The sequence below is a fragment of the Musa acuminata genome, chromosome BXJ2-4 (genome assembly GCF_036884655.1).
Source record: "Musa acuminata AAA Group cultivar baxijiao chromosome BXJ2-4, Cavendish_Baxijiao_AAA, whole genome shotgun sequence".
Classification (NCBI taxonomy): Eukaryota; Viridiplantae; Streptophyta; class Magnoliopsida; order Zingiberales; family Musaceae; genus Musa; species Musa acuminata.
This window is the reverse complement of record NC_088341.1, coordinates 41,852,019-41,876,549: the sequence shown is the minus strand read 5'-3', so window position 1 is coordinate 41,876,549 and position 24,531 is coordinate 41,852,019. Positions and strand designations below refer to the sequence as shown.

The 24,531-nt window shown below is 37.7% G+C and overlaps 3 protein-coding genes across 10 annotated transcripts; 1 reads left to right on the top strand and 2 right to left on the bottom strand.

The window, feature by feature from the left end:
* Positions 1–814: 814 nt before the first annotated feature.
* LOC103982838 (O-fucosyltransferase 7) lies at positions 815–6,864 on the top strand. 2 transcript variants are annotated; one of them, XR_010486392.1, is made up of 13 exons: positions 815–1,326; positions 1,653–1,751; positions 1,953–2,052; positions 2,163–2,230; positions 3,390–3,478; positions 3,767–3,947; positions 4,046–4,174; positions 4,255–4,388; positions 4,474–4,687; positions 5,737–5,921; positions 6,009–6,104; positions 6,181–6,426; positions 6,521–6,864. XR_010486392.1 is itself a non-coding variant. In XM_065106110.1 (12 exons), exons 1-12 carry the CDS (start codon positions 1,174–1,176, stop codon positions 6,332–6,334), a joined length of 1,602 nt encoding a protein of 533 aa, XP_064962182.1. In that variant the 5' UTR covers positions 815–1,173; the 3' UTR covers positions 6,335–6,864. The 2 variants fall into 2 exon arrangements, 1 of the variants encoding a protein (XP_064962182.1); XM_065106110.1 differs by having other exon boundaries at positions 6,181–6,864.
* A 1,217-nt stretch (positions 6,865–8,081) lies between these two features.
* LOC103982839 (probable protein phosphatase 2C 10) lies at positions 8,082–14,492 on the bottom strand. Of its 4 annotated transcripts, none has more exons than XM_065106114.1 (5): positions 13,886–14,304; positions 11,060–11,292; positions 10,653–10,929; positions 8,791–8,945; positions 8,082–8,694 (listed from the first exon to the last, which is right to left on the bottom strand). In XM_065106114.1, the coding sequence occupies exons 2-5, from the start codon at positions 11,195–11,197 to the stop codon at positions 8,554–8,556; spliced, it is 711 nt and encodes a 236-aa protein (XP_064962186.1). In that variant the 5' UTR covers positions 11,198–11,292; positions 13,886–14,304; the 3' UTR covers positions 8,082–8,553. The 4 variants fall into 4 exon arrangements, with proteins under 4 accessions (XP_064962186.1, XP_009398161.2, XP_018680661.2 ...); XM_009399886.3 differs by having other exon boundaries at positions 11,060–11,299; positions 13,886–14,302; XM_018825116.2 differs by lacking the exon at positions 13,886–14,304 and adding an exon at positions 13,794–13,867 and having other exon boundaries at positions 11,060–11,299.
* Positions 14,493–16,755: 2,263 nt separating this feature from the next.
* LOC103982840 (probable mitochondrial adenine nucleotide transporter BTL3) lies at positions 16,756–24,248 on the bottom strand. Of its 4 annotated transcripts, none has more exons than XM_065106111.1 (7): positions 24,009–24,247; positions 23,865–23,926; positions 22,243–22,326; positions 20,891–22,009; positions 17,789–18,092; positions 17,092–17,562; positions 16,756–16,978 (listed from the first exon to the last, which is right to left on the bottom strand). In XM_065106111.1, the coding sequence occupies exons 4-7, from the start codon at positions 21,361–21,363 to the stop codon at positions 16,910–16,912; spliced, it is 1,317 nt and encodes a 438-aa protein (XP_064962183.1). In that variant the 5' UTR covers positions 21,364–22,009; positions 22,243–22,326; positions 23,865–23,926; positions 24,009–24,247; the 3' UTR covers positions 16,756–16,909. The 4 variants fall into 4 exon arrangements, with proteins under 4 accessions (XP_064962183.1, XP_009398163.2, XP_064962184.1 ...); XM_009399888.3 differs by having other exon boundaries at positions 24,024–24,247; XM_065106112.1 differs by lacking the exon at positions 20,891–22,009 and having other exon boundaries at positions 24,024–24,248.
* Between the last annotated feature and the right edge of the window lie 283 nt (positions 24,249–24,531).

The following is a 24,531-nucleotide window of genomic DNA, read 5'->3' as shown; positions in this document are numbered from 1 at the left end:
GCAAAGGATGAAGAAGTCAGCATTTGCTAGCTGTAGGTCATAGATTCTTGACCATTTGTGACCGAATTGAATGAATGTGGCCATGATAGTTCAGTCTACCTAAGTCTACTCTCTGTGATCTATCTATTCATGGCAGAGTAGTCTTATTCTATTCTGCACTTAGAACCACACATCTCAGTGTATACACCAACTTACAGTAGTCAAAACTTTGCCCAGGAGCAAGAAGAAGAGCTAACCTGTTGAGCTAATTTCCATTTCAAGAGATGAGGATGCTGCCTGCACACGAAGGCCACATGCACCAATCGAACATTACAGATAACAAGGAAGCAGATCAAATGTTATCAGCCGGATTACCAGGAGATCTTCTATTAATGTCCCTCAAAATCTTTCTTAATTAGTTTAATCAGTTAAACCAACACTAAATGCTTTGATGTTGTCCTTTATGCTTAGATCTACCTCAACGTCTGGCCATTCTCGTCCATCTCTTCTATAGAAGAGCACGCTTTCTCATACTCTGTACATAAAGAAAGCCAAAGTAAATGACCGAGGGAAAAGAAGGGGACAAAGAGACATTAAGAATGGAGAAGAATTAGACTTGTGGTGCTGCAGAGAACTCTTTTCAGTGATCACGTTTCAAGGAATTTAAGATTACTTCTAGACATTGCAAGTGTACATAGGAATGCAATTATTAAGAAGACAGTGTAATGATATCATTGCAGGAGAAAGAAAGACCAAACAAAGGGAAAAAGTGACCGCAAAGATAGAAAAGAAATAGAAGGAAATTGCAGAGCCGTTTTGATGGCTAATATATATACAATAAATGTGGAATTTAAAGCTTCGGAATTCTGTGGAAGGAAATGATGCCTTCGCATTCTTCTGACTGCATTGAAGGTGGCGATCTTGGCGAACAGTACTAGGCTACTATGGGAACAAGAATGGTACTGTGGAGGGGCACTGTGGGAAGAGAAGTGTAGCGGTGCTGCCATTGAACGGGGACAGTTGGAAAGCCTTTCTTGTCACCTCCCATTCACACTCTCCCATTCATTCACATTCATTCTCCTCGTTGCTTTCCTGCGGTCTGCTTCCTTCCTCCGTTTGCTTCTTCCTCTGCCTCCTTCCTTTCGCTTTACAGATAGTAGGCGGCGTAGAGACAAAGCGCGTGAAAGGGAGAGGATGCAGCGGCGCAGGTCGACGCCGGCCGGCATCTCGACGCTGCGGTGGGCGCTAACGTGCGCCATCGGAGCTGTCGCTGTCGGTGCGCTGGTGGCCGTCCACGTGTTCCTCCTCCCCTCCGCCGCCGTCCCCGACGCCTTCAAGCTCCCCAAGGCATCTCCTCCTCCTCTATTCTTTTTCTTTTGGTTTCCCCTCCTCAAAGGATGCTTCTTTACGTTGCTCCAAACCTAAACATTCCCACATTTCTGGCTTTCTTGATTCTTGAAAGGAGATTAGGTGACGATTTCTTGATTCTGTTCTGTGACATTTGGCCGCCTACACCGGTCATGTAGGCGTATATTTATGTATTCTTTAATCAATGACTGAATATTTTGATACGCAAAAGCGGAAAAAGATCCAATTTTTAGGACTTGGATTTATGATCCTTTGCCCACATCTATGATATGACCCGATTTTGTGGTGGTGGTGGTGATGTTTAGCAACGTGAGATTGGATACCGGCGAAAGGCTAACGAGCTCGGCTGGACCCAGGAAATCGCGCATCCCCAACTCGCCAAGCTTCGGATTTCCACTCAGAAGGTAATCTTGTACTACATGTCACGGAATGTTGCTTTAGTTATTGATGGGTTACAGCTGTTGTTGTTGTTGTTGCATTTGGCAAATTGTTATGCTCTTGTATCCCTTTTTGAGTTTTTGTTTTTTGGTGTATAATGGGTCATTTATGGTCAAGAATGTGTTTTTGGCTCCTCTAATTGGTTTCACTCTCTCTATACTTTGCAGGTGGGCATCACGATGTCAGATTCTTGGTTCGCGAAGTTGTGGAAGCCTCCGGCAAATCGTAATTTTGTGCCCTGTGTCGCTCCCAGTTCATATTTTCTGCGTAAGGGAGCACGATAGGATTATGTCGATCTTTTGGTTTTTGTACTGTATTTTTTTCCTGCTTTACTTCATGTGATCCACTAACATTTTATTCAATTTGATATTTTTCAGCTCCTTCTCAATCGAGGGGCTACTTGCTAGTTCATGCCAATGGTGGGTTAAACCAAATGCGAGCTGGGGTATGCAGTGGTTGCTCTCTCTCTCTCTCTCTCTCTCTCTCACTTGACCGTTCTTTTATGTTGTAACCCCTCATTGTCTACAAACAAGTTATGAGAAAGCAGCGGAGTACACCCACACAAACCTTATTAGAAAAATGTAGCAGCATGAAAAAGATATTGATGTCAATCTAGTACTTGCCCTACATCTTGGTAAAAGTATATTGAATATGTAGTTGCACGGGCCTAAACCTGTTTGCTTGCTGCATTTCCAATGTCAAGTTTCAAACTAGTATGAACGGGAGAACTTAGCATGTATGTTTCATTGTCGAGTAAAGAATTTAGCTGAAGACTCTGGTACTTTGAGTTTTGGAAACTAAAAAACGTATCCTGGAGAATGCTTAAGTCAGGTCTGTAGATAGAAGAGTATATGCTCATAAGTTAGATTATGGGACAATTGGGAATGGGAACGGTAAATAATTTGCAAGAAGAAAGAAATCATCGTATTATTTTCCAATTCCATATTAGTAATTATCAAAGTCGAGGAAACTCTTTTTCATTCATTAGGATGTCTAGTGCTTCTAAGACAGTCTTCTTTCTTGCTAATTTTTGATGCTTTGTTACCTAACTATGCTATTACCCAAACCGAACTATGGGATACCGATTTCCCATGCTTCCAGTGATCTTTCCTAGTGCCCACTTTCCAGCAGATCTCAAATCTATTCCAACCCATCTAATAAACTATGAGTTCTGGTTCCGTATCCCAATTACATCAACTAACCCAGAAACTGATATGTGTACCTTCATTCATGTCATCGATACCATTACCTCCATGTTGGCTACGTTTTTTTTTTTACGGCCTCTAAATAATTTGATTGAACATAGTAAGTTTTTGTGCTAAATTTGTTACTGATGTTTTACAGGCAATCAGGTCATGATTGATGGACCTTTAGTTAATTTTGTTTGCCACTTCTTTCTTTTTCAAATGCATCAAATGAGATTCTTGGTTGTGTATCCTATTCCTTAATTAATAATATTATCTATAGCTTACACAGCTACCTGTTGTGTTTACAGAAAGCTATTTTGCATCGTGTAAAACTTATGATGTCTATCCTTTATGGTTTTTATTTATTTAATATATTACTGGCTGAAACCTCATGAGTATTGTCGTTATGAATGGCAGATATGCGACATGGTAGCCGTTGCACGATTGATTAATGCCACACTTGTTATTCCTCAACTTGATAAAAGATCGTTTTGGCAAGATTCTAGGTACGAGTTTTTTCTTGTTTGTTTTTTATTATGTAGTAGAAGCACTTGAATTACATAGATGTTGTTGGTAAAAATCATCCACATGTGTTTGTGCTAAGAACTGTCTCTCATACATGTTCCTAAAGCTACTATAAGCATATAACTAGAAGTCACTGTCATGTGGTAGGTTCCAAACTAGTCTTTGTTATGTTTCTAATACAGTGATAAAGTACTGCTATTTAATTCAGTTCATATAGGTGAATTTGCATATGCTTAGGTGCCTCTGATGCTTTTCATGTTTATGGCCAGCAACTTCTCTGACGTTTTTGATGAAGAACATTTCATCCACACCTTGGCCGATGATGTCGAAGTTGTAAAGAAACTACCAAAAGAACTGATGACAGCTGCAAAAGCAGTAATACATTTTCGAAGCTGGTCAGGACTAGATTACTATCAAGATGAGATATCACACGTGTGGGATAAATATCAGGTAAATTTGCTGGTATCTTGAAGTTCATCTCGGATCCTTCTACTAATATACAATAGTCATAAGTGATAATATTTCTAATCTAGATCTTCTCTTGGAAGGTTATCAAAGCTGCCAAGTCAGATTCACGTCTTGCAAACAATAACCTTCCTCCTGACATTCAAAAACTTCGTTGCCGTGCTTTTTATGAGGCTCTCAGATTTGCTCCACGGATTGAGGCACTAGGAAAAGTATGTCTTTTATACTACCTGTTTGCTGCTAATTAATTTTTGTCCTACAACCATGATTTTTTCTTCTTCTTAATCTGTAGTTATTGGTGGAGAGAATGAGGTCTTACGGTCGATATATTGCTTTGCACTTGCGTTATGAAAAGGACATGCTTGCTTTTAGTGGGTGCACATATGGCTTGTCTTCGGTTGAATCTGATGAATTGGCAAGAATTAGGTATTTTACAAAATACCAGTTCTGGATTCTGGGTAGAAGTCGAATGTTTGTTTTATTCCATTAAACATGTTTCTTCTTTCTTCAGAGAGAACATTTCACACTGGAAGGTTAAAGAAATTGATCCCCAAGAACAAAGGGCCAAAGGGTATTGTCCATTGACCCCAAAGGAGGTTGGAATCTTTCTTTCTTCTCTTGGATATCCATCGAATACTCCAATATATGTTGCAGCAGGGGCGATATATGGAGGCGGCTCTCATTTGTCTGATCTAGAATCTCGCTTTCCCATTTTATTAAGCAAGGTATGAAATGCATGGCTTCGCAAAATTCAAGAGGTAGCTTATTATGAGACTTGCTTTGGTTTAAACTCTTTTATGTTCAGGAACCTTTTCCTATGGTGGACATATTTTGTACTAGTACACTGTTCCTTTCTACCCTTCTTCCACAAACACACAAACAATAATATTTCAATTTCCTGCTAACATTGGCAATTATGGAAGTTGCACCTGTAACTTACGTCTGCTTTATTCAAAACTAGTCATCACAGATGAATATAAATTGAATTTATGGATTGTCAATAACCATTAGAGCTGCACTTTGGTGGTACTTCCTACTTGCCTGAATTAGACTGACCAAACAAAAAGGTGGTTAAACATAAAGGTCTCAATTCTCTACTTCCTCTCCATTTGTAAAGTTATTTAGATCCCTCCAATATCAGTTATGAAGTGAATATTTGAACTCATCATCCTTATTCTCTTATAGAAGAAAATTAGGAACTACTCAGCCCTCTAAAAATTTGTTATTAACTTCTCTACCATATTATTTTATCTTGTTAAATTTTGATGGAAGGAAATCATTTGGCTATATATCTGAGTTAGATTAAGACATCTATCATGTTTGACTATTAGATTGTACAGCCATCAATTAATAAAAGAGTCAAGAACCACATTTGGTGGATATGCCACCAACTCTTATATTTGTAGAGATGTGTATGTTCTAAATACAACCGTGATGTTTCTGTCTAAATCTCCATTTGGCTAACACAGTAGGTGTCCTCAAAATCCTAGGTTAGACAATGTAGAGAATGTTAAAGTTAATCTACCTGAAGTTTGGATCTGAGATTCCACAAAAATGCAATACTACTAATCGGTATTGTTATAGTGACTAAACAATGCGGTGCTGTTAGATTATCATTTTCATAAAGTGCCACATGCATCTCTCTTGCTTGTCTGTCTTTGCAATGCTGGGCCATGAGGAACATGGCATGTTGTTCAGTATTGTCTTAACTCTGAAGCCCTATCGGCATGACCTGATCTTCTGATTTGGTCTTAAATTACAAACTTTGTTGCAGGAGAAATTGGCATCTGCAGAAGAGCTTGAACCTTTCAAAGATTATGCCTCACAAATGGCCGCACTTGACTACATTGTATCGGTGGAAAGCGACGTATTTGTCCCCTCATATTTAGGGAATATGGCAAGGGCAGTTGAGGGTCACCGCCGCTTCCTTGGCCACAGGAAAACAATTAATCCTAACAGGTAATATTAGGGTATGTGCGAGTGTTCCCCTCCTTATCCATGAAAGGCTTTCGAGTTTATGGAACCTTTTGTCTACCTTGCATGCAGAAAGGATCTTGTTCAGCTGTTTGATAAGATCAATCGAGGATCTCTCAAAGAGGGGAAGAAGTTATCAAATATTATTGTAGAGATTCATAAGAGACGGTAGGTGACAGTGTGAACATTATGTTTCTGTTTTCTTCAATATGGTGTTACCTAAACTATCATTTTTTGACGACAGGCAAGGTTCTCCCCGCAAAAGGAAAGGTCCCATTCCTGGCACGAGGGGTGTGGAAAGGTTTCGGTCCGAAGAAGCATTCTATGAGAACCCTCTGCCAGATTGTTTGTGCCAGCAGGAACACGAAGAGTTCGATAACTCACCTGTGCATAGATAAATTGGTATACACCGAAGCCCCGTATAGAGCATCATGTCCTACACCTGATGGCTTGGCAAAAGATTGATACCCTCTAGCTAACATCCGATGAGGTGTTGGAATCTCGACATGCTCGACCCTATTAGCTATAGCACAGACAACCCTATTGTTGGGATGAACCGATGAAGTCGATCTCTTGTTTTGCAGACTTAAAGAGAAGCTGATGATGAGAAGGATTCGGAAAGCAACTACTGGAACAACTGCTGTAACAGCCATATTGGAAAGAAGATGACTCATAGCACTAGTTTTCATGTTCCTATATATATACAATTGAACAAAAATCAGCAGGGGGTGTCTCAAATCTGTACATCAACCACATGATGATCTTTCATATTTTATTGAAAAAATCAGTTAAAACTTGATTCAATTGTTCTAATTAGTAATTACTGAGAAATCAAACCTTTGTATTTGGTTTCTCCTCAAACATTTCTTGTGATTCTATCTCTGGTTCATTTTACACTACAAAGAGTGGTTTTCTTTAGTGTTTCATATATTGTGTACACTGTGAAAGCCAAGATCTTCCGCTCAAGTGACATGGCAGAACAATGTAAAACCCATTTTTTTGTTTCTACCAGACCTGCTTGATAACTTTTCCACTGTGCTTGTTAAATGACAGAAAATAACATAATTAACACAGGGGATATGAGAAGTCATATTATCATCCACAATTAAATATGGCACAGAAAATGGCTGGAAAGCTACATATTTAATCAAAGGAAGACGGAAGGATTTGCAAATTGAAGAGTAATCTTGGCTTCAGATAAAATTACTGAAAGCCATCATCCGAAGGTCTAAGTAGGACAAACTAAGATTTAGCTTTGTCTATATATCACACTACTGAGGAACATGAAATTGCAATTTGGATGGACCATGTTGAAACAAAAATTTGGAAGACATGTTAAATCAAGTTGTGTTGGATTACAGAAAAGAGCATAATCAACACATAGGACATGAGAAGTCATATTATCATCCACAATTGAAATATGGCACTGAAAATGGCTGGAAAACTACATATTTAAACAAAGGAAGACACAAGGATTTACAAACAAAATAGGAATCTCGGCTTCAGATAAAATTACTGAAATCTTAAGCCATCATCTGAGGGTGTGAGTAGGACAAGCTACAGAAAAGACCTAGTTTTATCTATATTTCACATTGCTGAGGAACATTAATTTGCAATTTGGATGGACCATGTTGAAAAGAAAATTTGGAAGAAATGATGAATTAAGTTCATAAAAGTGGAAGGAATCTGGAAGATTATAAAAGGGAGAAGAAGAGAACCAGCAGGGCACTAAAAGTAGGTAATAAAAACTGGGCAGACAAACTTGTGGTAGTGGCATCAAAGTAAAAATGTTAACAATAACAAATTATAAGTGGGGATGGGAGCTCATCTAATTAGATATCATAAGTGAAAACAAAAGGTAAACACAGGTGAAATATTTTTCACCAGATTATCTCATCTCATGAGTACTTCACAGATCAAAATCTCTAATCAACAGTTCAACACTAAGTACTGAACCAAACACCATCGTAGTTTCTTGTTTGCAGCAAGCTACATGTTAGCATGTTGTCATTGGATGCTGAAAGAGAACTAGCCAGGTTTACATCTGTGGTTTCAGTGTATTCCTCAGTATACATATATCCACTATGGTCAAGTTTGCTATAAACATTATTTTTGTGAAATGGCCTTTACCTTCTTCACAACAGGTGCATAAATCCATAGGCACTAGATTAAGAATAAGAAATATGCCAATCAATTACAACAACACTTGGATTATTATCAGGAATACTGCAAGCAAGCTAAAACACCATCTGCTTCTCATTGTAAAAGCAGACAAGAAAAGAAGAAAAAAAAAAAGCAAAATAAAAGATAAGCAATCCCACCAATCATAATTAACTGATGGTGATCTTTCAAATAGGACCTGCTGAGTTGCCATGCTACTTAAGAAGAGGGATTCTTCTGATTACCACACGAAATCATATAGTATCACACTCACCACAATTGCAAAGGCATTTACAGCGGATATCGAATGGCAAGAGTGGCACCTGTCTCATGTTTTGTAGCGGAAGGCCGAAATTCTTGGTGCTTTCAACTTGAGGATGCCCTTATGAAACTAAATTAATGACCTCTTCAATGATCCAAATTTCTGATCACCGTCAACTGAAGGAGTAAGCATTCTTTATGCTCTCAGTCGCACAACAATACAAGATATGTCATCTTTGCTGTCTCTGTTCAGTGCCTCAGTGGTCAGCTGCCTTGCTGCTGCTTGTGGATCTTTAAACCTTCTAGCAATATTAACTGCCTCTTCATTGCTAATAACCTAAATTATTTCATGGCAGCAACATAGTTAATTTTTATAACTGTCTGAAACTACCAAAACAATAACACAAAAGTGCTTCGGGATTAAAGAAGAAACCTTCCATATACCATCACTAGCAAGGATGAGTAGCTCGGTCTCCCCAGTAACATTTTCACAACGTATATCAGGATCTGACCGCAAATGTGATTTAAGACTCTTGTCCCCAAAGGCACGGGAAACAGCTAACTGGCCATTAACTCTTGGGACATCTCCTGATAAAAGAGGGGAAGAAAGAAGATTTACACGTAATTTCCATCCTTGCATAATTCATTGCTGAATGGCTTAAGAACACAGGTATTTCACAAACAAGAGGGGCATCTCCATTAACAAAGCTTAACTATATGAGTCTGAAGCATGAATATCCAAACTCAGATAGAGTACGAACATCCATGCTTTCGACGAGGCACGGTGGCATGAAACCAGAAGTACAGAGTATCCCTTTCTGAATAATGGAAGACGTATATGACATATGATGAATTTAAAGGAGAATAGAATGACAAAGTTAGTCAATTGTGAAAGGTTATTGATAGTTTGATACCATTACAGATGTAAATTAAACAAGCTGAGTCTGAGGACAATAAGGATTATGATGGAAAATGTATAACCAGAGGAAACTGTTCAATTAACAACAAACTTATGTCTACTGGAAATTGTTCAATAGTCAAAATTATAAATAATAGCCTAATCTATTACATGTAAACACAAGCCAAGACAGATGAATACTGTTCTGCTCAAGATCAAGTCCATTGCTCGGAAATCATGTTCAACTTCACCTCAAGCTTAAAATGAGATCATGAACAAAGACAAGCCAAGCTTAGGCTTAAATAACAATCCATCGAGTATTTGAATTCAGCTTATCTTACAAGCAAGGTCTATAAAGATTACTAAAATTGGTTTGTTTTGTCAGATGATGTGCAATTTTTCCAGAACTCGAGCTATTTTATGTGGACTCACATTTGCAATGCCAAGTTTCACAAAATGCTATTCCAAAGAAGGTTACATATTGTTGGGTATTCTATTTTGGGTTGTTCAATAAATATTTTCAGAAACTGTGTAACTGAATTTATATATGAGTCAGGATTCCTTCATTTTTTTACTTTGATGCTCTCTGGAAACATATTACCAATGTTCTAAAGCAACTGATCCTGATTTGGATTGGATCAATTGGTCTGTCTAATAACCCCCTGATTTTAGGGATAGTGTCAGCCAACTAGCCCAATGTTGGGTGAGGACTAACTCGAGTCAGAGAAACAAATGTCCCAACTTTAATCTTGTTCTAATGGGAACAGTCACCTGTGACTCAAGTCTTTGGCATGTGGATAGGAAGATTAGGAGAGAAGGTTACATTCCCACCCGTTCTTCTACATGCCTCATATGACAAGCAACAAAGAGGAGGTGGGGAAGAGACGAGGAGTTTTTTTTATCTACTTTTTTTATAAATTTCTGATATCTTCGTCTTTAGTATCAGTTCATATTTGCAGAATCTCTGATCTCACATTCTAAATAAGTGATCCAGCTAACCTTGAGAATCTTTTATTCTTCTTTTGAAATGTTGATATGTTCTTAGTCCTGAAACTCAAAACCTTATTTACTACATCAAGCTACATTTTCACATCAGCTGGTTACACTAACAAGTCAAAAATACATATTAATGCACTAGGTTGGAGGGAGATAACAAATTAGCATGTAACTGAACGTTCATAGCAAGAAAAGGACAAAACTAATGCACAAAGCTTCCCCAGTGCGGGGTCTAGGAGAATCAATGTACATAGCCTTATCCTTACAAAGAGAGAGACTATTTCTGTGACTAGAACCCTAGTCAGCCAGGCTGCCAGTCTGCAAAGGAGCATCCGTACCATAGTATCAAAGGTAAAAAGCATTATCAAAATGTTACTAAAGCATAGGCTGCCAATAAGTACCTGGCATGTTTGAGACAAAGCCACCTTTATTCTCGATACTTCCTCGTTCAGTACTGGGATCATGATCAATTGTCAATTGTAATACCTGTTGACCTTTTGCAAGAACTGCTCGTGAGTCACCAATATTAGCAACCCACAATTTCCTGCCATTAATGAGAATTGCAGTAACTGCAGTTGAACCACCTCGCCCAAGATCAGGACTGTGTGAAAGAATTGCCTTGTCTGTTTTTTCATAGGCATTTGCAATGGCCACATCCGGATTGGTCCAAAATTGTTCCTATATCATGGGGAACAAAACATAAGGATATGCCTTTTATTTGCTTGAAGTTGTTTATAACCATGACAATAAGCTATACATATTTGACTTGAAAGCTAATGCAAAAGGTAGAAAATAATGGATAATGCACCTCTTTTAAAATATTAGTAAATAGATGCTTCTGTAAATAGGCAGGCACAATATTTCCCAAATGACCATCAAATATAGCAAATAAACCGAGCTCCTGTCCTCTCATATTAATGAACTTGGCAACATGATAATCCTCCATTGGATGATTGGTTTTCCCTTTTACAAGGTTAAATCCATAAGTAACTTTTGTGCGACCTTGAGAACTTCTCCCTTTACCGGCATCAGATGAGGAACCTGCAAACTACATAGAAAAACTTTAAGCCTAAAGAACCTGCACCAGTATGGCCCTTTTAGTAGAAGATCGTTATGGCTTGCAAGTTAAAAGTCCAGCAGAAAAGATACCAAACTAGGAACCGGAAAACCAAGGTATGGTATGAGTACACAGGCCATCAACATGAACACAAAAACACACCCAATATGCAAGTTACATCCTACAGCATATAGATACCTTCAGTTGGGACTTACGGCTTTGTTGCTGTTGTTATTGTTGTAATAAAAACTTTAACTATCCTCACATATTGGTTTCAGAGTTCAAATCATGCAGTAAGGTAGCTGAAAAATCAAAACAAGATTATCCATTGAAAGCTAATGTTTTAAAGGTTGTTTAGTGCCTATATCCTTTTTATGCACATAACAAACTTTCTCCTTATCGTGGCAGTGTTGTTCAACTTTACAGTTGGTTTTAACGTTATATCATTTGTGAAAGTAGATTAAAGCTAATAATGGATAGGCATATTTGATGAAGTAGATTATATGTGAGCCTCAACAGAGGCCTTAACATGTAAGTGAACATTCATCACTTTTATGTATATACTCAAGTTTTAGAATAGATGCATAGTCCTACAGGTGACAAGATTAAGGAGCCAGTTATTTTCTAGAAATCTAAAGGCAACAATAAATATAACTGTTGTTATTTTGTATAACTTTCTCATTTTCCACTTAAATAGATTGCATTTGGCAAATTCTCTTTGTATTCAGCTGTAGATGTGATTTGATCCAATGTTTGTAGTTTAAAGCATTATTTTAGTTTTTTCCAAGCATTGTGTATTGTTTATGTGGTGGTAAGAATGGCTAGGAGTGTGGGAACTAGAAAGAATATATATATATATATATATATATATATATATATATATATATATATATATATATATATAACATAAAAGAATGGACCTGCCTAACTAAATGGTTCTTGAAAGTTGAAACTATAAACCTCGAAAAAAAAATATTTTGCAATATGCAAAAGCCACTAGGCAAAAGAAAAAATAGTGGTATTGATGTCTTTTTTTTTGTTTTAAAATAACATCCTAACTAAAATTCCGACAAGGCAAATCGCCTATTTCCACCTTAAGATCCTTTTTGAGCTACAATAGCCATATATAAAAAAGAGAGAATTCCACAAATGAGAGACACAAAAATGGTTGACCAGGAAGTCAAACAGTCCACATTTGGGTTTGCAAACATAACCAGCAAAAACAAACCTCTTTATCCAGATATTATCATACAACCACAGCAGTGCATTAATATATGAGGAGATAAACTGAGAAATCAGGAACATAAGAAGTAAACAAAAACAACCCACAAATAACAGAGAAAAGAAACGAAACAACACATTGTCCTTCATGTATAATTACGAATATATGACTTGAAAAAGGCATCCAGTAATCATTCTAACACATTTGCTTGGACTCTATTTTACCATTAATATGATTGAAGGACTTAGATTAAATAGAAATAGATCATCAATTCAGATGAACCAACTCTTAGCCGGACTGCTTCTAATCAAATGATCAGGGGCTTTGATACAAAGTGATTAGAGGAGTCTATCCAGCTGCTTAATCCAGTTTAAACTTCCAAAACTCCAAATCAGAAATATATTGACTAGTCTCCAAGTTAAACCCCAGAATGAAGTTTCAGTTCTAAAGAATTAAATCTGATCAATACATTGGACAACTCCGGCCCTAGACAAGCCTAGATCTGCAGCATAAAGGTTTCTTCACAAGAAAGAAGGAAATAACTTTTCAAATGAAAGCCACCAACAAAGGACAAAGCACCATGAAAAACACTGTAAAAGACTCAAAATTGTATATATGTTTCTGGAAGGATAGAATTTATCAACTGAAATAATGAAACCATCTAAACGTTACAAACAGGACACTCTGATCACTCCATCTTTAATGCAAATCGCCAGAGATTTGTAATTTCATTAAAGATTTACATGTTTATTATCATCGGAGAAAACCTTTTGCTGTTTCAGTTGAATGCACAAATTCCACCATGAAGGTAAGCTAATTGATCATTTCAAAGGGTTTTTATACTTTGACTTTTATATTTATTAAAAAAACCCCTTTTTTTCTCGGAACAGTCAAGATTACTCTGAGCCTCGAAACTTTTGATTATATGTAGCGCCACCAACTTCGGTGACAATAACAAGAAAAACCAAGCCTAACCAAAAGTCAGCCAGTAAGAGAGACCGATACGAGAGGGGAAAAAGTACTTAAAACTGTTATACAACATATCGAAAGTTGTACATAGACAAATCTTTGATCACCAACCTTTGAAACTTCAACATTTTCCTCAATAACAACAGCAAAAGGAAAAGAAGGGATACGATCGAACTAAAACCCTGAATTCCACTAACAAGGTTAAGAAAAAAAAAAGAACGTGTATCAATTTGAAACAAGGGTTAGGGCCAAAAAGAAGAGGAGCACAACAAGAAGAAATCAGTCTGTACCAACCAGGGAGAGCAGAAACTGAAGCGATCAAGGCGAAAATATTTGCTTAGATAAGCAAATAACAAGATACAGGACTAGGTCTAAGTCTATCTCACCTGAGAGGAGGAACCTCTGAAGCAGCAAAATCTATCCATAAAACCCCAACTACCGCAGCCCGCCCCGCTAAATTCTCAACATCAAATCTCTCGCCGCTCCCAAGATTCGATTGTGGCCTCACCGCACTGACAAAAGTTTCAACTTTTTCCTAAAAAGAATCCGCTCCGCGTCGCGAAAACGCGCCAAGATCGAATCTTTACTAAAGATCCGATCGCCACTACGAGAGACTGAAGGGGAGACGAGGTTTGGGGAAGATGAACTGCAGTGCAGGCATGAGAATAGTCTGAACCCGGAAGGAAAAAGAAATAAATAAAGAAAGAAAGAAAGGCGGAGAGCAGTAACAACAATAAATAAAATAAATGATAGCATACAGCGAAATGTTGACTTTGCTGCCTGCTAATAACACGCATGCTACGTGTCCGACCAAGTGACTATGGAAAATATTTATCTTTTTAGATAAAATAATGCACCTATACTTTTAGATTATGGTGAGAATTCACGTCGTAAACTTAAAGAGTTAGGGAGATAATTGAAAGAAAGAGAATTGTTATCTTTTTTGCGTATGCTTGGCTTTCAAAGTGTTCTTTCCTCGTCTTGGACCTTCAGATGAGAGTTCTCGCGTTGGTTGCCTACTCTCTCTCTCTCTCTCTCTCTCTCTCTCTCGTGAAGCCTCATTTCCTGGTGTGAAGTCCTAAGTGGTCGTCGATCGCAATGCTTGTGTCCGGTCCATATGGCGAAGTGGTACTACCGGTGAAGGACAGCGTTAGCCATTCCGGTTCACATATTTGCTCCACAGCGGCTAACTCAGGTTCAACTCTCATTCATTCCCTGTAGATCCAAAAAATTAAACCATCAGTTTATTTACAGAACAGAAACTTTACAATTTAGTCTGATCAACCTATTGGATTTAAACTCACACAAAAAGTATGTACGTGTATATGCATGTATTTTAAAAACTTATTAAGATATATTGAAGGAGGCACCAGCTGAGATAACTAGTAAATAAATCATCGATACAATGTCAACAATCTATGAAGGGGGGCATAAACAAAAGAAGAGTCACGAACTAATGATCCTGTGGCATTTGACTGAATATGTTTGATGCAGCAAAGACAGGTCGGCAGTGGTATATGTTTATATTGTATACAATTTTACACCTTTCTTAATCCAATCTCAGGTGCCATTGCCTTCAATCACTTGTTTCCATGTCGATTTGTTAGTATAAGTATTGGTATTGGGTCAAAGTAGTGGATTAGGTGACTTGAGAAGTGTGTGGGGATAAAATACTTGAACATTTGCTGCCATTCAATGTCTGCATTGCTTTGGAGACATTTTTTGGCAGCCTTTTCCCCATATAATATTGTAGTATGCAGTAACAAAATGCATGGAAGGAAGCACTGTTTACACAGGCCACGAGATGCTGCCACATGAGAGCCTTACTGAAGTTTTCTTTGTAGTAATGGATTGAACAGATCCGATTCTCTTCTCAAAAGCTCAAGGCAAATCTGGTGCAAAACAGGCTTTAAGACGACAGAACTATCACGAATGCCTTTGAAATAGTACCAGTTCCAGGGTTCTGCAAGTTCTGCATGTGAGCAACAGACGAGAACATGAGTCACTGTGAAACATGAGAGACTGGCCGTCCTCTTTCATTCTTGGATTTAAGATTCCTCTGAAGCATTTGCAATAATGGCGTGAACACCTCAGCCCTGGGAGATCTGGATTCCCTGCTGCGCCATGTGCCAGTCATATACTGCAAGCAAAAAGATGTTGATGTGTTCAGATAAAAACTCATTCTTCAGATTGTATAATTTTCTAGATAGATGACAGTGAGAGTCTATGGCGAATCTGGATGTATCACAAAGCCCTAACACAGTAGCTGCACATGCTCAGAGCCTTCAGCTATGAACAACATGCAATCAAAAAATATAACTGAATACACAGTTCATACGATTTTTTGGAGAAGATGAAGCTCAATGAAAGAATATGCAAGAAACATATGAATAACAGCATCGTTATTAGCAGTAGAAGAGAAGCTTAATAACTCATGATATGATGTTGAGAGAACAACAAGCTTGACTCAAGCATCTGCACAAACAAAGCAAGCTTACAAGTGGAAATGATGGTGCTTAGGCTACTTAAAAGAGCAAAATAGGTTTGTGCACTGCTCATGAAAACAATATCTTATTGGAGGCATTTTAGAAACAGGAGCTTTCTGAAGGTCTAAAGGAAATTAACAAAGTAAAAATTGTGGCATTGATCTGGGAAGTCTAGACTTATCATCTGTCTAATGACCAAGGCAGCACAGGACATTCATTTGGCCATTTTTGTCTACTTCACATCACAAGCATAAACAAAGAGCAACCAGAATCCTGTCTATATTAGATCTATTGTTCATGATGTCTCTATTAGAAAGCCTTGTCCACTAGTTAAGAGAAACAGATGCTACAGAAAGTCAGTATGGTAGGTAAATGAGCACACAAGTAGGTCTAAGGCATTGTTAGCTTAACCAGGGATGATACAAGGCAGAAGTGGAAGAATAATCTATCTGTGCTCGCTCATTCAACAAGAAAAAGGAAGTAGAGTCTGTTCCAAACATGTACCTTTTGGATCACTTGCTACTTCATATGGATGGATCTGCAAATTGTGGCACCTCATTTTTCAGAATAGCAGAATTCCATGACTTTTATCTGATCTGTCCTTTAAGCAGGTGCTATGTTTTCTTTTTCTCTTCAATGTATTTAATAAAAGGTTACACAGAACTTCAATAAGATTTGTAAACAATAAAGAGATTAATGCCCTCTGTGGATTAAACGATGATAAGCAATTTGACCCTATGATGAATTTGCAACATGTAACACAAAGACAATAATGTAAAGCTCAAAACCTCATTCGGTAATCATAAGTGGTAAACAGCAAACAAAAGAAGAAAGGAAAAGAAAAATAAAGAAACAATTTGTCCCTCCAGATGAGCCATAGCCCCTCCTATGTGCTGAGTTTGCAGCGAGTTTATTAGTTAGTGCTCATTCGACCCTCAGCGCTATCTTCATAAGCTCATATACGAAATAACTAATGGAAGCAGATGGCAGAACCTGAGAAAGAAAGAACACTCGATTATTACAGATCACTAATTAAAATATAACGAAAGAATTCCAAAGAGGATGGAAGCAATGAATGGTTCTAAGAACCACTCAGTGTGAAGTACCTGTAACAAGCTGGGAATCATGCCAGCATACAGTGCAGAGACACCACCTTGCTCAACTATTTTCATAAATGTTGCAAAAGCATTCAGTTTGTTTGCTTGAACCTGCATTTGCAAGTGTCTCCGGACTACTTCAAAGGGATATGTGGTAACTTCAGCACAAGCACCAGCTATGGCCCCATACAATAATGTCCTTACGGGGCCCAGCTCCAGTTGATCTAAGGCATTCACTTCTTCACCTTCTTGTTGTTTCATTAAAGCCAACCTTTTCATCCCTTCGGGTGAATGCAGATAAGCTGACTTCAAAATATCATACACACTATAAAAAACTGCAGCTGAAGGTGCCATGCTAACAAGTGATGGCACAAGTCCCTTGTAAAGAGAAAAGAAGCCTTCAGTTTCGACCATGTGACGAAAAACACCTATAACACCACCTAAGGCTTCCCCTCCAGGTGCTATCATCTTCGTTCGTATCTGAAATTACAAAGCTTGAGTGTAAGACATATGCATCAAGGAGAAAGCACTTCAGAACTGCCTTTTATATTTTTCAGAAATAGACTGGTTTCATGTAGATCATGACATTATCCAATGGGTAAGATATTTCTATATCAAAAGTTAAATGCAATTGCATACAAAATCAAGGCGCAACACTAAAATTAGTTTAAATCTAAGAAATAAGAATTGAACAACTTAAACATACTGTGTCCATTGGTATGCAAAGCATAGTTGCAGTAATGCCAGCTGCAGCACCCGCAAGAAACCTTTCAAAGTTTGTTGTTTCTTCATTTCCAGATATTTTAAGTAGCTGCTTTCTATATGTATCATATGCATAGAAGTTAACTGCCTTGAAAGGAGCAGTACGAAGAATGTTGACAAAATTTCCTTTCCAGAAACCCTTCAACCCTTGTGCTGTTGCAATTTTGTGAATGAGAACAAAGAGGTTGCTCTGTTCACCACGAACTATATATTCCAACTTCAATCTCTCAAGAGGCGCAACAAAGGTTCTAATCACCAAAATGAAAAAGTAATGAGATATTATAATAGAAAAGCTAACTTATTCACAGAAGTTAGCTTGTAAGATTGAAGGAAATAAAATTATTCAAGCAATTTATGGTTGAATTCAACAACTATGAGACTGGATATGTGGCTTGCCAATTGTTAAAGCTCAAACCTAAAGTGAAGATCCTCCTGAACAAGTAGATGTTCTAACAGTTCATCTATCACATTATTTGAGATGTTAATCTAGGATAAGAAAAGCTAATTCAGCAATTTCTTTCCACATAAATATGAGCGACAAATCTCTGAATTCACTAAATTTTTTAACAAATCAGCAGGGAGAAAAAAACTAAAGAAAAACTAAAGCAAAATAACTCTTCTTAGCATTGTCAATAATCAACGTATTTTTCCACCAAGAAAATTATTTACCTCTTTTATTGAAAAAGAAAAAAAATGCAAAATTCGGTCAGCAAATGATTCCACATGATAGATCCTGACAGAAAGCATACCACACAAACATTGACTTGATCAATGAGATCAGTGAAAGAACCTTCTGATGAGGGGGCATAGACATGAACTGCCGCTAGAGTATTTACATTGTGCCAACTAATTGCCCAAGTACCCATAGAAAATTTAAAACTAGCAAGAAAAATGATATTCAATAGAAAAAAATTAACATTTTGTGGGGCTATTTTCAACATTTTAGTTATCTAGCAACAAACTCTTATCAAAGAGGTCACGCCTAGACCACAATAAACATGTGACAATGTATTTGCTGGTTTTACAGTTCCCCCAAGTTACATTTATATATGTCTTTTAATGTCATACAGAAATGACATTGCTAGTTATTGGACCATGAATATAATATATAGTGCAATCGTTTTGTAAGCTTAGAATTAAACACATTATATCTGCTATGTATTTGCAATTTTGAATATGTATATATCTACTGAGAACAACTAGTTGCTACCAGAAAATGCAACCAATCAATTAAACCAGATGAGAAAGAGAAATATTTTCAAACTTAAATGCATTTTCTTTTGCAGTAAAACCATCAAAAAAGGTTCTATTGGGAAAACTCTTGGTAGCCACTAAAGCTTCAAAAACGGGCTAAAAGACCAATTCATTTTGCATAAAGCAAATGAACGAAGCTATTCTCACGGGATTAAAGCTCAAGTGTTCGATATGTATAAAACATTTCCTGGTGTACCTTTGCTATCCAAAAGGATCTCAAAATATCAGAAAAATACTGTTTCTATTAGTGTTTGATGTACCACCCGAAATGGTACGAAGCGGACAGTACATACTGGTCTGTCTACCAGTCAGCCCGTTTTGGACCAGTATGTGAAACAGGCCATGTATCGGTCAGTATGGGTGATGTATCGATTGCTACGATCGAAACTTATGTTGTATCGATATATGCAGGTTGTTACAAGAATTTGACCAATACCGATCCAAACTAGGTCGAGTTTCACCCCAGTAGTCAAATTGACCATTGGGGTCTTTTTTAGGCTTTAAATCCCCCTCCCTCCCTCCCTCCCTTTCACTCGCTCTTTCTCTCTCTCACTCTTATTCACTATCTCATTCTTATAATCTAGAATTCCTATTCATGTATGCCTCATATACACTCTATGCTTATTTAAATACAATTAAATTAGGATAAAAATCCTAAATAAGATTTTTTTTAATTCTTATCATTTTCTGCCCTTTTCTAAGAATCGGTGCTGACCGGTACATATCCGTCTGTGCATGGTCCGATACCACCAGTCAGCATTGCACGGTGATCCATGGTTTCTATATGGGTTCAATTGAATAGAGTAAAGGAGTGTAACTCATGAATTATGAACTAGGTCCAAAAATCTTATGCCAAATGATCAGACAATAAATGAAAATTGGAGAGGATCTGAGTCAATATTTAATATACAAGGCAAAGTTAAAAATCTTGACAAGACACTGGTTTTGCGACTATGCCAGACAACATTGTATCGATCTGTAAGACAGAAGGTCACTACTTATACTGATTCAACTTTTACAAGCCCATCTTCTCTATGAACTGGCACATGCCTCTATTGGAACAGTTGGAAGATTATACACAGATCAAGACTTAGAAAGAAAGATACAGTACATAAAATTTATGAGTGAATCTAAAGACAAAGAAATTTGAACAATTTAAAAGATCAATGTGCAATACGGAGCCAAATATGTTCCTAAATTCCTCAGATCTGAAAAATCATAGAATGGACATCACCTACTAGTTGATTGTTTTAGAAATTCTGTATAAAGATCAATTGCGAGCTTCTCTAACACAACAAAGCAGAAAAGTTATAAGCACAATTTTTAGAATACTAGAATGCATATTCATACTGTGATTCTCAGTGCTTCCAATTGTTAGAATTTGTTAGTATCCTTAACTTCCTTCTGGTTCTCCACAGTATAACCCCTCTGGTTCAAGCTTATGAAAAGGAATCAAAACACTCAAGAAATACACATGTTTGTAGCACCACTAAGTCTGCTAATAACATTCTTTTACAAGAAGGAAAAATAATAGTCATCTCAACTTACTGAAACATATCAGAACACATTAGTTCAGTGAATCTTAAAAAAAAAAATTCAATAACAATGCGGATAAGAACAGAACAAACAAAAAAATAAAACTTTTCAATGAAGAATAAAGAAATGAAGCATATAGAAGTCATATTAACTGCTTCAATATCACTTTTATAGAAGAGTGAAACCATTTACTTGATTAAATAAAAAGATAAATTAATGAGGCAAACTAAAAATAGAGAAATTCTCTCCTAAGTACCTTGAAACCATAGCGGCTATGGCTCCAGCCCAGAGATGCTTGGTGGTGTTCATCGCACCTGCTCCCGCCCCCTTCACTCTACTCTTATTCTTGAACTTGTTCTTCTTCTCCTCCTCCAAAACCACCACCACGCCATCCTCCTCCTTCCCTTCCAATGCTGTCTCCTCCGACCTTCTCACCTCCTTTCCCAGTAACCCCGTCGATTCCCTCACGAAACCCTCGCCCCCTTTCACCGACAAGCTCACTGACAAAAGATCATCCCCACCGGCGCCTCCCCACCTGATTTGGCCGAACGGAGCCGCCTTTCCGCGGGAACGACCCCATCTGACCGTCGGCGCGGCAGCGGAATCCGAAGCACAGGGTTCGAGAACGAAGGGGCCACCGCCGGAGAAGAGGGGCAGATCGGATGGTTCATCCGTGAAGCGGATGAGAGGGAGGATGGAGGCGTGGAAACGGACCTCCAAGTCGCGCATCGCGATGAGATGGAATACTCAGAAGGGAAGCTTACGGGGTCCGGAGGGGATTTCCAGACGAAGGGTTCAAGTTGGTGGAGAGGATGAAGCGGGAAACCATGGGATTGGAGAGCGACGGAAGGATTCGGGAAGAAGAAGAATAAAATGTGGGGGATATCCTTTGGTTAAATAGGCTTTGGACGTTCGATTCCACTGGTTTTTAGGGGACGAACATTACATGTGGGATTGGTTTTTGTTTTTATCTTTTGTTTTCTTATGGCTTTGGAGTCTGGCGGCTTAAACTCTAAAAAGACATTTTATTTGTTCCGATGAGAAATGAGTCTGTCGTGTATGTTTTTTTATGATCAAAGAGTTAGCTGCTACATTACAGAGACTGATCATCGCAATATGCAATGCAGTGAGAACTGGAATGAGTACATGTAGGTAACAAATGGAACGCAGAGTCAAAGAAGACTGAGTCAAAGAATGTATTAGGATCACCATGGTTTTGACCTTGTGATTCACGTTTCGAGAGTATGAATTTTAAGATGAGATGGGGTGGGTGTGTTGTTGTTGTCCTTTTAGAAAGGAACAAGATCTTATGCCTGCAACAATAGAACAATGGAAAGGAAGCCGGCAAAAGATCTTTTGCGCTTGTAGTTTCTACCTATTTGCAGATTAAGATGTTATCAGATAGTGTGCATAAATTAAACATGTGCATATACTTGAGAAATATGGCTACAAAAATAAAATAAAATAAAAACCGTCGAGCTATTCAACATAACATGAACTTTAAAGCCATTATCAAAAGATCAATATCTGAAGTCTAAAGGCTTAAAAAAACTGTAGCTGAATGATGACAATTTCTAGAGCTCAAATATGTGTCCGGAGAGAAAGTACCTGTCATTCAGCATGAGGACTTTGGAGTGCAATTTGATCAACTGGAATGAGAACCTTGCGCTGATTCCACTGCAATCCCTATAGCTATAAATAAAATCACAAAATGGTATAAACTAATAGTATAAAGAACCTACTATAGGACTAATTAAACATTAGCAGCTAGCACCGTGCTATTGAACTCACAACATTTAAATAACATTAGTGGAAAAAAAATAAAGTTACAGTAGAAGCTAGTTACAAGAAAGTACATAAATTGAATAGCTTAACTTCTTACAAGCAGCAGAGCCAGGGTTTGGAAAGCATATTAAGGATTGTAAGAAAGCCACCACATAGAAGAGGCTTCAGAACCAACTAACAAAATTATTAGATTTTCTTAAATATTTACATGTTAAATTGTAAATTTATCTGAGTAGAAATTTACATCATCTATGATCTAAAAATGTAATTATTAGTCTCTCATAATAAATAGATAAAGATTAAAATTAACTTATAAAGATACGATGGATATATTACTATTCACTATAACTTAGTCAATAATTTAATCTTGATGAAATTAACAAATCAATTATCCCATTATATCAATTTGTAATAATTAATATTAGAGCCGACATAATACATTTAAGCACAATGAAATTAATAGATCAGTCTTCCCATCAAATTATGTTATAATAATAAAAAGGACACATACTATAAACAATATAGTCATAAATAAATTAAAATGCTATCAACTAGCTGTGTCAACCAGCACGAGTTGCATGGCAAAGCTAATTGTTCTGTTTGAAATATAATCAAGCTTATAAGAAATAAACCTTAATTTCCATTTTTTATAGCAGGAATAGGAAAGCAGCATAAGTTACATGGTCACTGTTGTGATCTCCAGTTGCAGGTTGCCAAATAAGAAACCTGGTTGTCATTTTCTTTATAATAAATTATGAAAGAATGATTTGTCAATGCCAGTACTTTCTCCATTTGCTCTATCATAGAAACAATGCAGTGATTCCCTCTTGCAAAACTCATAAGCCACCTTAATGAAAATAAACTTCGTGTGGAACAGATGATGTAATCCTGCAACTCCTCTACTCTTTTCAGTGCCGTAGTGGCATGAATTACTGAAACATCAAAGCTAAATCGACTTCTCAAATACTTTGTAGCATCTTTCATTCCTACTCCTACAACTGACTGTAATGTTTATGTTAGTTGGAACAGATCCAATCTCAGAGAAAACTTTTAATTTCTACCATTGTCTGCTTGCAATATGAATCAATTAAGGTGGGAAATTCATATGTCAGGACCATCTCTAACCATCTTCAAACAATTAAAGAACTCAAAGAAAATGACCTTGGTAGAAATGTTCACTTGCAAGAATGAAAAATGTGTCAATGTCCATTGTCAATTAGCCTCCTGAATCATTCCCATCATAGAAAACATTAAATAGCGGCAATACGTGTGGTCAAACATTTGGAAGATAACTATCACTTTTAACTTCGATCCTCAGTTCAGCTGTCTGATATGTCCGATCATGTCGAACATGATTTCAACCTTACATCCGTACCTTGACCCTGCCAATCGACCCTCAGTTCCTATGCTTCATTCAATTAGATTCAATCGAAAATAAGGATTACCTCCGTCCCTCCAAGGGAATCCAATTCTAATCCGCAGCTGATCCCCGCGACTTCTCCCTTTCCTTCACGAAATCACGAACAAGAACCAACCATCAGATGATAGGGTTTTCAGAGAGCACATCAAAATCGGAAGAAAGGGCGAACCACGAGGCGATCCACCTCGTGCGGCAAAGCCCTCGTAGGCGATAGATCGTGGATGAACGTGGTGGCGATGACCCAAGGGAGGAAACTTGTAGTGCGGCTCGCTCGCATGGGGTGGCGGCAGCGATTGAGGGCTTCAGAGAGGGAAGCGCATCGAGTTCCTTTCCTCTCGACACTGGTGCTGTTCTCCCGTCGGACTGCTTACATAGGAAAATGCTTTATCGGCGACGACTTCGCACACGACTCCAAACGGTCGCAGTTGAAGCACTCGAAGAAGACAGCTAAGTCGTAGAAGACGCGTAGCTCTCTTTCATGGGACGCTTTTGTTTCCCTCTTAATTTCGAATCCTCATCGTTTTGGTATCACCTAATTTAGTTGCGAACTAATTGGGTCATATTTTATGGGCCAAACATGTTGGAACAAAGGCCTAATAGCATCATTCTCATATAGCCCAAATAAGATAATGGGTAAATGCATTATGTTGAAATTGAGTCGTATAGTTTCTCATTTAGTATGATTGGGGCCT